Source organism: Bombus vancouverensis, chromosome 3, assembly GCF_051014615.1.
Source record: "Bombus vancouverensis nearcticus chromosome 3, iyBomVanc1_principal, whole genome shotgun sequence".
Lineage (NCBI taxonomy): Eukaryota > Metazoa > Arthropoda > Insecta > Hymenoptera > Apidae > Bombus > Bombus vancouverensis.
This window is the reverse complement of record NC_134913.1, coordinates 963,573-976,289: the sequence shown is the minus strand read 5'-3', so window position 1 is coordinate 976,289 and position 12,717 is coordinate 963,573. Positions and strand designations below refer to the sequence as shown.

Here is a 12,717-nt window from a genome sequence, read left to right as displayed (position 1 = left end):
AGGCTAAATAACGGCAGGCTATCACCCATTATATCGGCATGAAGGTGTGTTGCTGCTACATAATGTTTATAACATAAGTAATCTTTTAACATAGTATATTTTAAGGAAATGTAATAAAAGGCAACGCTTAACTAAGTAAGTATGGAGGAAACTGTTACATACATATCTTTACATAATTTGCAACTAATATACGCAGCTGCACACAACAGTTTTGATAAATATATGTAGGAATTGAATAGAATCGCGGCGAAAGTGTAAAGCATGTTGGAAGTACCGATGCCGATGTCGCGATACGACGATTGAGTTGAATTGATTACAGAAGGCGACTGTGTGTATGCGAGTGTGACCAAAGAGAAAATGAAAGACAGTCTTCGAGTATCGCGTTGAGGTGGATTAAACGTGTAAGTTTGTTTGATGCCGAAACGAGTGGATGAATTTGTAATAGTCAGTTGTATTAAAATCGGTATAAATACAAGTACAGATACAGAGATAGTGTATGCCAGTTGTAATCGTTGCTCGCTCAATGCAATTATGCCGATCGAAGAAAGGATACCAATACTCTGTCCTAGGGAACACGTTCATACATTTATATCGACGGACGTTACCACAAAAAGTTAACCTTCATATGTAACTCTGATTGAAGATTACAAGGAACGGCAATAACAATCTGTCCAGAGTTCATTTGCCTCTAGACCTTGTAAACCAAACCGGGGGTCGTCCAGTACGTGCGTGGCGTGGCGGGGAGAGTCCATAGTGGACCTCACATGGGCAAACCCTGCCGCATCCCGCCGTGTTTCCGGTTGGGAGGTTTCCCCGGAGGAGACACTCTCGGACCACCTCTACATCTTCATGGAGGTGGCGGTTGGCGGCGCGATGGGTGACCGTTCGTTGGGTGCGCGCGGGCCCATGGGCCCACCGGGAAGGAGAAGAAGATTCCTGCCGTGGGCGTTGCTTGGTTAGAAGAATCCAGGACCGACGAGGACGCGGAAGCGGGAGAGACTCGGCTGAGGCGCGACATGCACGCGATCTGCGATTCGTGTATGCCGCGGTCTGGAGCCCCGCACCGCGCCGGCGCTGTGTACTGGTGGTCCGAGGAGATAACTCGTCTCCATGAGACATGCATCCGCGCCCGGCGCCGGTACAACAGATCCCGCCGTAGGCGGCGGGTGGACGAAAACACGGTGGCTCGTCTGTACGAGGCCTACAGCGAAGCGCGAAGGCTCCTGCAACGAGTCATCAAGGAGGCGAAGAGGCGGGCCTGGGACGAGCTTCTGGCCAGCCTCGACTCTGACCCCTGGGGGCGCCCTTACAAAATCGTATTGAACGAACTCCGTCCATGGGCGCCTCCCTTAACGGAGAGCATGGACCCTCGATTCCTGGACGAGGTCATCGGCACCTTGTTCCCAGGAGCAGCGAACGAGGGAGATGGCAGCCCTATCGAAGAGGAGGAGCAGGAGCCTCAACCGCCAGAAGTAGAACCACGTGTCTCCGCGGGAAGGTGGAGCCCGGAATTGAGGATCACCGAGGAAGAACTGGCCGGGGCCGTCGGGAGGATCGGAGCGCGGAAAGCACCGGGTCCCGATGGAGTCCCGGCCCGCCTGTGGGAGGACGTCGCCGGCGTCTTGGCCCCGAGACTTATGCGTCTGTTCGACGGATGCCTGTCTCGGGGTGAATTCCTCACGTCGTGGAAGGAGGGGCGGATGGTCCTGCTGCCGAAGCCGGGGCGCTCCCCGGACTCGCCTTCCGCCTTTCGGCCAGTGTGCCTTTTGGACGAGGCGGGCAAGCTGCTGGAGAGAGTGGCGGCTGCCCACCTGGAGTCGCATCTGTCCCGGAGTGTGCCCGGACTGCACGACGGCCTGTTCGGTTTTCGGACAGGGCGGTCTACGACCGACGCTGTCGCCCGCGTCCGCTCCTTTTTCGAGGGGGCCGAGCGGCATGGTTACGTGGCGCTGGCCGTGTCGCTGGACGTGGTCAACGCCTTTAACAGCATCCCCTGGGACAGGATATGCCGGGCGTACCTGCGGGGTGTGGTCCGGGCGTTCCTCCGGGACCGGAGTATCGTCTATACCGTCCGGGGCGGAGGGGTGACCGGGAGGGCTGTACACCGCGGGGTCCCGCAAGGTTCGGTGTTGAGTCCGTTGCTGTGGAACATCGCGTACGACGCAGTGCTTCGGACACCGATGCCTCCGAACTCGACACTGACGACGACACGTTGGTGCTGGTCTGGGGCACGGCATGGGGTAGAACCGTTCGCCTGGCGGAGTTGGCGATGACCTGCGTGGTCGCCGAGATCAAGGAATTGGGACTGAGGGTGGCCCCAGAGAAGTCTGAGGCAATGTGGTTTTGCTGCAAGGCCGATCACGGGACGCCTCCAGCGGGTTATCGCCTGAGGTTGGAGGGGGCTGAGATCGGTGTCGGAACCAGCATGAAGTATCTGGGCCTAACCCTCGACAGCCACTGGACCTTCAGCGCTCACTTCGAGCGCCTGGCGCCGTCTGTTGAGGCGACGGCGAACGCCTTAGGACGTTTGCTGCCTCGGCTGGGCGGGCCCGACGTCGGAGTGCGCCGGCTGTACGTCGGCGTGGTGCGATCGAAGCTCCTCTACGGAGCTCCGATCTGGGCAGAGTACCTGATGACCAACCGTCGCAAGCTCCTAGCGATCAGGAGGCTGCATAGGACGGTGGCCATCAGGGTAGTGAGGGGCTTCAGCACCATTTCGGCGGCGGCAGCGGCGGTGCTCGCCGGGTTTCCCCCGTTCGAATTGCAGGCCCTGAGGTGTCGCGAGATTTACCTCCACATTCGGGGTGTGTCGGGCGGGGTGGGCCCGGCGGGCGCCAACGTCACGGTTCGAGCTCAGCGAGCTTTGCTCGACAGATGGCGCGCCAGCCTCGACACTAGAGCGGGTGCACCGGGGATAAGGGACCTCGGGGCCGTCCTTCCAAACTGGGACGTTTGGTTGAACGGCGGCGGACCTCCTCTGACCTACAGGGTGACGCAAGTGCTCACCGGACACGGCTGCTTCAGTGAATATCTGCACCGAATCGGGAAAGAGGCGACCGCGCGCTGCCATCACTACGATGCGAGTGTGGATTCGGCGCAGCACACACTGGAATACTGCCCGCGCCACGACCTCATCGCGGAAATCGGATGGGACCTCTCGCCGCCAACGATCCTCGAGGCATTGTTGGTAAGCGAGAGGAGGAGGAGGGCCGCGACCTCCTTCTGTGAGCAAGTTATGCTTCGAAAAGAGGCCGCGGAGAGGGTGAGGGTGCGGTACTCTCACCCTGAGAGGATTGACCGGCGAGGGCACGGCAGAGGCCATGGACGCGCTTCAGTGAGGCGCGCTAAGTCCGCCGCGCCCCCCGGTGGGGTGCAAACTTAGGCGCTGGCAATAGCTCAGCGCCCCGGGGCCGCAAAGCAGTCCGGTAGGGGAACCGGGCTGCCTGGCATGGCGGCTCCGGCGACGAGGCGTGGTGTGACAATGGCCACACACCGCTTCATCAAGCGCTGGTATTAGGCGCGCAAGGGGGGGGGCGGTGTATCGCTCACACCGGTTCCCGGGCCCCTTTGTAAACCAAAACAATCGTTAGTATTCAAAGGCACAATAATATGGGTCTCTCCCAGATTCTAATTTTCCGTAGACTGTTTTTACTCTCACGTGCCACTACAGCGTGAAAAGAACAGCCTTATGTTGAAATATTCTTTTTTATTATTATATTAATTTGAAATTTTCTTGGCTTACTTCTTTCAAGCAAAACTTTCAATCATTCGTACATATATAAGAGATATTTTATTTACATAACATATGGTGCTGTAAATTAACGTATATTTACTTTACATGTTAATAAAAATAACCTTTTTATAGGATGTATGAATACTTTTATAATAATTAAATGTCGCGACTAACTAATGATATCTCCTTAAGATATGTCTAAAGTTGAAAAATAAAATGTTGTATATATGTGAAAAGATCGTTTATACATTTTAATATCAATTTGCTATAATACTATTTAAATACTTTTTGTGTTTTATTAGGTTGATGCTCTCAATGCATTTTGTGATACTTTTGAAAACCTGTTGCACAAGCCATTAGTAGACATTTGTGATGCATTAAAGATAGCAACTTGGAAAGCATGTGAATCCACGAAGAATATGAAAGCTAAGTAAGTGCAGAACAGTTTTGTATATTTTTTGTAGAAAGCCTCAAAATTTTTCAGCGATAATTGTTTTATATTATTTCTACATAATGATGATTGTTTTGTGTGTTATGTCGAGTCGGAAGGTTTTGATAACAAGTTTGGATCGCGGGTTGCTATAAGCCTGAACACTCTTGAAAATGTGCATTACTATAATTGCTTATAAACAAGTTTACTTCAAACTGAACGTATGTGTTCTAGATTTTATTTCATAACAATTAATTTTACAAACCTTATTTCTTCAAAAGTTATAATGATCAACACTATAAATTGAGAAGTGGAAAAAAAATGATGAGAATTGGAGTGTTTTTTAAATTTTCATATATTTTTTAATTTACATTATTATTTGTAATTATTAATACTATCGTTTACTTTGTTATAAATAAATTTGTAGAGGTAAGTCAATTGTTTTCTCAGAAGTTGTATATAGGATGTCCTTAAAATCGTGGTATAATCGGTCGGACGGTGATCTATATGCGAAACCTAACCCTAATCTAGAAAAATGAATCACATTTTTTAATTTAAGGCTGCATTCCCGAAAAAGATGAGTTGAAAAATCTGCCAGTACCTATATATTAACTCCAAGTTAGTGAAAATATTATGAAACAAAAGTGAGGAAATGTTATCCTTTTTCCTGATTTATTTTTGCATGTAGTACCCGCCACCCAATTGTACCACGATCTCATATAATCATGTACCTGTATAACAAAATTGAGAGAACAAAGCATATGTATCTGGCTACAACACTGCTTTCTGTTTTCCGTGTTTGATAGATTTGAGAAAACAAATATAATATTCTAAATAATACAGAAAATAATCTCTTGAGTTGTATGTTTTTATCGATATCTAATTCTGATAAATATCAGAATTATGTAATACATATATAAAAATATGTAAATACATATGAGGTGTATAAGTCGTGTCCGTGATGATTGTGGCTGGTGGCTGTAGATGTCGCAGCTGGGGGTACTGCTATATTTTCTTTCTATTTAGAATCGTGGAATAAAAATCGGACTTCGGTCGCTGGGATTCGATCCCGCGTTCCGAACGTTCGTAACCTAATGCGCTAATCACTGCGCTACCGTCATCCGTTAGTTGTTTATGTCGAGTGGCGGCATTTGTGCTGTCGAGTGCCGCCACACATGTATCTGTCGGAGATGAAAGGAAAACCGGAGCCTTCCCTTTGCAATTTTGGAAAAGTCTTCTAATGCTTTAGCCTAGATTTTATCATAGCTGTAATTAAGCTATTGTCATTTGTAATTATTTGATATTTGTGATAGCGAAAGTGGGTTCGAGGTGGCAACTGGTCGCCGAACGTAGCCACGGTCACGGGATAAACGTTTTGCCTGACGAAGGTGTGGATCGGTTGTATTGTTCTCCCTAGAAATCACATAGAATTGTACTTTGGAGATGTCGATATAATGGGACACACGTTGTATTAGGAATCAAACTCCAGACAGAAACCGCCTAGCAACGGCGTTTGGATCTTTCTCGATGCTTCCAAAGAGTATACAACAAACTTTTGACAGAAACTGCCTAGCAACGACGATTGGAACCTTCTCGATGCCTCCAACGAGCATATAACAAACAAATGCAGTCGTATAGCGAAAAAGATTTTCATCAGAGATTCATTCGTGTGATCGCCTTGGAAAGTGATACATCGAGCAATTTACCGAGTGTCTCAGCAATCGTATTTTTTTGTGTTTAAAATTATTCTACGCATAGTAAAGAGTTATCCCGTTGACCGTGGATTCGTTTGAACCCAGGAACATTGTTAATAGCGTTAATTAAATTCATTATTCGTAAAACCTATTAATCGCTAATCTCATTATTCGTTAAATTTATTATTCGTAAGACATATTATTCGTTCCTCTTATTATTCGTTAAACTTATTATTCTTTAATCTAATCATTAGTTAAACTTATCGTTTGTTAATCTTATCATTCATTAAACTCATTATTCATAATATTTTGTAAAATCTTGTATATTCGCGTAAATATAATCTTTGTTTCGTAAAACAATGGCTAATTCAAACTAAGAATCGTTACGCGTCTTAAATTCTAATGTTAACCCGACATATCTAATACGTGGAACGTATCATGACACATATTAATAACTGTAAGCATTCAATCATTTAAACAGGTAACATAAAACATTAAACAAAGGAAACTGAAATCTTTCCTTAAAATAACTTTGAGCATTTGTACATTGGCAATTACAAAACGCCACCTGAAGATTCGATGTAGCGATAGGTTGAAGGACACTGTGATGGTGCCGCAAGTCGCGATCCGCGTTCCGTTGGCCGCAAACAAGTCGTAATCGCTTTTATTCGCGGGTTCGCGTATCCTGTTGCGCGGATACACACATGTGTTGATACCGGTATCCACTAAGAATGAAATTTTCGTCCTCTTGTCCATGACAAAGATGCGGCGGGTTCCCAAGCCGTCATCATATGCCGTATTTACGGACGGCTGGTCCCGTTTCCCTGCTTCCATTTGCAAGGGGACCAACATTTTCGTGCGCGGTCCCGGAATGTCCGATGATAGTAACATAGGTCGGAGTCACACGATCGTTCTCGCGACCTTGATCTACTCCGACTCCTCAATCTCGATCGCCGACGAGGACGATGATTGAAACTCAGCCCAATCACCGGGGCCCTCAGTTGGTTCATTTGGTCACTCAACGCGTTAAAGGGGGCGATACAAGTTTCGTTTTTTCCAACGTTTTGAGCTGGTGGATCAATTACCGTCGTTATTCGGGCAGTACGCTGGCACTCCTCTTCAAATTCCTCTGGTATCGGTTCCGCTGACTGCATTAATTGTTCTGGGTTCGTGTCGTCGACCGCGGTCAGGATACGTCTGATGCGGACGGATAGTTGATTCCTCCATAGCATAGGATGAAATCATCAGGTGTAGAGGGGCTAGAAAGTTTTTTAAGGTGCTGATAAAACTCAGATGGCTTCCTATCGCCCATCTCTTCGCTTTCCACCAAGTTCTTTATCCGAACACTGTCTGTATCGGTTAGTATGTGAATGAGTTCCCCTTTTAGCTTCGCATATCGTTCTGGGGCTGGGGGATTCGTCAATATGCCTTCAATTTGTTGTAGTAGCTGACCGTCGAGACATTTGGCGACGGTTGCGAATTTTAACTTGTCGGTCGTGATGTCCGCCGCGTCGAGCGGCGTTTCCAATAAGGCGAACCACACCGTGATGTTCGAGGGTTGCAATGGAGGCATACGATCGTTATATTAGCTGTGGACTTGCTATCCGCAGCTTCGTTAGTACTTGCCATCATCTTTATTCACTTACCACGTCGGGGTCACCAATGTAGAGAACTTGTAGATGATTGGTAATTAGAATAACGAGAACTTGCTGTTGAAACCCGTCAAATATATTTAAATTAAATAAATAAGTAAATATAAATAATGTCGTTGAGGCGCCCGTACAGTGTATACGTCGCAAAATAAGATCGCTGATAAATACTCGATAAATGCTCGTTAGATTCTCGTCGATAACTCGTTGGATATTCGATAGAAAACAGAGCTGATTCGGTTGCGTCTGTTTATTTATACTGATCGGAGGACAATCGGAAAATTCAAATTCGTCTTTGTTCGACGGTTGCACGTAGCGTCGACATTGTTTTGCCCGGAGTTTATTTATGTAGTAACTGGTGGATTCTTAGAGTAAGGACAAGTGATGATGGTAGAGTTTAAAGGTTAAGGTATTTTAATGAGTGATATTCGATAACAAAAGGACAGACTACGATATCTTCGCACGCCGACTCACACTCCGTGTCCGCTCAACTCGCACTCTGCTTCTCGACTCACACTCTGGCCGTTGTAGCACTCTATTCTATTGCTGGGCCCACCGCACACGTGTTCTACAGACGCTCGTAGCCAGGGTCACGTAGGTCTTTTTGGCAAAGCTATTTACCTGAAGGACCCGGTAATGCATTGATGGAGCCGACAACGCCTCGGCTCTCGCGACATTGTCTGTAGTTAGCTCGACGTTTCTTGGGCCCTTCTCCCCGATACTACATTTATTATTACATTACGTGTATCCTAACGATCTTGATACTCCAAGCCAAAACAACAACATGATTTGAATTGTCTTCCAACTCATATTATATATGCTACATATTATATATATCGGAGATGAAAGGACACCGGCGCTTTATGATTTAACCTGATTATAATTGTCCGAGATTTGTGATAATGAGCTGGCCTCGAAGTGATAACTAGTCGCTGAACGTAGCCGTGGTCGCGGGATGAACGTTGTTTCCTAATAGAGGTGTAGAGTAATTGTAGAGCTCTCCTTAAAAGAAATAGTTGTAGCGGCGCGCGACGGTAAACATTCCAACGGCTCCTGTGCCGTGGCTCGCCACACGCAGACCATATTCTTTGGGTAAGATGATTACCACATGTCGACGCATCTCCACAGTACATGTTCAGCTAGCCTGGGGATCCGCTATAAATCTTAGGATTTTGTTAACTAAGATCCTTCAAACGGACAAATAGTCCTTATCCTAACAGTCCCTAAATGTGTCACCTACTACGGGTAGATACGGGAAATCTGCGTTTCTCACAAACGGTGCTTCCCGCTATCAATTTTCTCTCAAGGGCGGTTAGCATCCTTCTTCAACCACCAACATAGAAATTTTTTTTTATTTAGTTGTTTACATTCACAATTTGTCCGATTTGGACATTTGGTAGAATTTTTTGCCTGTTTGATTATCATGTGGGTGGTTACCCCCAGCGGGCTACCATGGTCGTGTTTGTTAGGTTATATCTTTTATGAGATCTGTTGGGTGTTTCCTTTTTAGTCTTCTTTCTGTGCTTGATGTGTTGATCGTTTCCGCTACCAGCCGGTTCGAGTGCGTTGCAATTCTTTCTCTGTTCTTGCACATCTGCTAATCTCCTCCTTAACCGCTGGTATTCCAAAGTCTTTCCGAATGTCCTCGTTTCTAACGTACCATGGGGCGTTTACTATTTTATGATCGTTTTGTATATTTTTAATTTATTTTCTATACTTAGTTTGGACTCTCGACTTGTTAGCCAGTGCATTTGTCTCCTTGCTGTCTGTATTTTGTCTTTTATTGATTTGATATGCTGTTTCCATGTGAGTTGAGTATCTATGTGGAATCCTAGGTATCTGACTTGCCTTGTTTGTATTATGTGCGTGCCGTTCAGAAAGATGTTTGGTGTTATCTATTTCGCAGTGTGAATGTAATATGGTTGCATTTATTGGGGTTTGCTTTAATTTGTTTAACTTGTAACCACTTTTCTATTTTTGTGATATGTTCTTGTAGTAATGTGACTGCTGTTACAGGGTTAGTGTGGCTGACTAGTACCGCTGTGTCGCGCGCGAATGTCAGTATTTTGTTATTGGTAGTTGTTGGTATGTTGGCCGTGTATAGTGTGTATAGTATTGGTTCTAAGACGCTTCCTTGCGGAACCCCTGCCTTGATATCTTTGACTTCGGAGTATGTGTCCTTGATTTTTATTACGAAGGTTCTGCTGCTTAAGTAAGATTTTATTAATTGGTATATTTGCTCCGGGAATTGTTTCCTGATCGTTTGTAGTAGGCTTTCGTGATTTATTTTGTCAAATGCTTTCTCTATGTCCATAAAGAGGGCTGTACAGTATTGCTTGTTTTCTAATGCTAGTATTATTTCGTTAATGAGCCTGTGTATTTGCTCTATAGTGGAGTGTTTGTTTCTAAATCCGAATTGGTGATCCGGTATTAATTTTTCCTTCTCTATTATTGGTTTTATGCGGCCGTAAATTATTTTCTCTAGTATTTTAGAGAACTCAAGAAGTAATGATATTGGTCTGTATGATGTAGTTTGATGTGGGCCTTTGCTTGGTTTAGGTAACATTATGATCTGTGCCAGTTTCCATAGTTTAGGAATGTATCGAATTCTTAGTATTGCGTTAAATATTATTGTGATTTGTCTTATCGCTTTTGGCGGAAGGCTTTTCAAGATTTTGCCATTGATTAGGTCGATTCCTGGTGCTTTATTATTTTTTGTTTTCTCGATTATGTTTCTAATTTTTTGTGCTGTTGTGTTGGGTATGGTGTAGTGTTTGTCAGTTGATGTACTAGTGGTTAGCGCATCCTCGTCGGTATGACTATTGAGGTTGCTTTTGTTGATATTATGTGGTGTAAATGTGTTGCATAGATGGTTGGAAAATTCTTCAGCTTGCTCTTCGGTGCTCCTTGCCCATGCGTTATCTGCTCTTCTGATTGCTGGGACCAGTTTTATTGTCTGCTTCATTCTTTTGTGGCTTTCCATAGGGAGTAGTTGTACCCCTATAGTATAGTTATGTAGTTGCATATTTCCCTTAATCCAGAGCGATTGGCTCTGTCTTGAGTCACTTTGTTTTCCCCATTTGTCGCACGGAGGCACTGATTCACACGTCCACATAGCTCGACTGCTCGGGCAGAACTGAACATAGAAATTGCCCAATTAACAGGAACGTTCAGTTCCCTCATATTCCGAACGAAAGCTTTCCTCGACGAAACAGATGATCTCGTGTCCTTAGACACACCCCATCATAGTCTTCCTCCGCAGCATCAGCGCGACGGAATGTCATTCTCTCGTGAGGTTGTATTACTGAGTTACTCAGCGTCTTTACGCTCGGCGAATGTCTTACATTTTAACAAAAATCTAGTTTAGTAATACTTGTATCGTAGACAAGTAAGTCGAGTACGATTTGGGCTTTGGAAGAAAGAGTATCTAATTACTACGGTTACTTGTCAAATTCTGTAATAATCGTATTTGCACTAGGCAATGTCTTCTCTATTGCATAACAATGTGTAATCCAAATGAAGATTCGTTTCACGCCCCTAACCCTAATTCTAATGTAAACCCGACATATATATTACATGTATATATATAACCGTGGTAATTAGATACTAGAGAAGCTAATGACAATGATCCTAGGTTCAATACCGAATCCGCGGTCAATGGGATAACAGGATGCTCTTTCTTCCAGAGGCCAAATCGTACTCTACTTCCTTGGCTACGGTGGAAGTATAACTCAACTGATTCTTTGTTAAAACGTGGAATATCCACCGAGCGTAAAGACGCTAAGTAATTCACTAATACGACCTCACGAGAGAATGACTTTCCGTCGCGATGATGCTGCAGAGGAAGACTGTGATGGGGTGTGTCTAAGGACACGAGATCATCGGATTCGTCGAGAAAAGCCTTCGTTTAGGAAGTAAGGGAAATTGACGTTGCTGCTAATTGGTCAATCTCCATATCGGTGGTTAGACAAAGATGCTAGCCGCCCTCGAGGGAAAGTTACTAGTGGGAGACGCTGCTCGTTGAAAATGGATCTCTCTTATTTTCCCGTAGTTGGGACAAAGACTGTTTGTCTATTTGAAGGACTTTCGCTAGCTAAGTCTTAAGATTTATAACGGGCCCTCGGGCTAGCTGAACGTGTACTGCGGAGACGCATCGACATCTGGCAACCATCTTACTCGAAGAATAGAGTCTGCGTGTGGCGAGCTACGGGACAGAATGGAATGTTTACTGTCGAGTGTTACAACTATTTCCTTTTTAAGGAGAGCTATAGAATTACTCCATGCCTTTGTTAGACAAGGCGTTCATTCCTTGACCGCGGCTACGTCGGGCGACAGACTGTCGCCTCGAGCCAAAGCTCACCGTCACTAATCTCGAACAATTACAATTGGATTGAATAACTACAATAGTTTAGTTACAGTTATAGTAGACTTTAGATTGCAATGTTGCGGGGCTATCCGAAGGTTCCGGTGTCCTTTCGTCTCCGACATATATAACACATGACTTTTATTTACTTGCATTGAATTCAATTGATTTGTTTATTTAACTTATGTTACAGGGTAGGACGAGCTAGTTATGTAAAACAAACACAATATTTCCAGAAGGTAGATGCTGGTGCATATGCTGTTGCGACTTGTGTTGAAGCCATTACAAATGTGCTTAAAAATTTCAATTAATGTTACTTATTAAGTCATTAAGAAACATATTATTGTAATTTCTGTAATTATTAATTACAGTACTGTAATGAACAGTAATAATAATTTTTATTAAATACATAATTATACATTAACGCATTACGACATGTTACTAAAAATTATGTAAATGGTAAAAACATGTCAAGAACTTTCAACAATTTCACAATGAAAAATAAATGTATTATTTGCTTCAATTTATAAAGAAAACTAATATTTAAAAAATATAATAAAGTATAAAATATAAGGTTAATGATAGTTGTTTCTACAATCATCATACATTGATCTGTTGATCTTGCATAATTATTGTATTCTTTTCCTTTAAATCTAAGAATGGCGTGCCACATCATATCAACCTGTACACTTTTACAGCTTGTATTTAAAAATAAATGTCTTCGAACTGTGAAACCTAACTTTCAGATACACCATAGCATCTAACATAAAATTGGTAATTAGGATGAAATTTTCCAACACTCTATGAACACAATGAAGATACAGAATAAGTAATTGCACACTGGCCGC

At 44.3% G+C, this 12,717-nt stretch overlaps 1 protein-coding gene across 6 annotated transcripts in view; it reads left to right on the top strand.

Moving 5' to 3' along the window:
- Positions 1–12,457, top strand: part of LOC117164121 (triokinase/FMN cyclase) — an 83,064-nt gene extending 70,607 nt beyond the window's left edge. For 4 of the 6 annotated variants that reach the window (XM_076628045.1, XM_076628042.1, XM_076628043.1 and 1 more), the window contains exons 10-11: positions 4,036–4,163; positions 12,063–12,451. In XM_076628045.1, coding sequence (XP_076484160.1) covers positions 4,036–4,163; positions 12,063–12,180 — 246 coding nt within the window. In that variant the 3' untranslated portion in view covers positions 12,181–12,451. Of the gene's footprint in view, positions 1–4,035; positions 4,164–12,062 lie in introns of all 6 variants that reach the window. The other 2 variants (XM_076628046.1, XM_076628048.1) reach the window with 2 other exon arrangements.
- Positions 12,458–12,717: the final 260 nt, after the last annotated feature.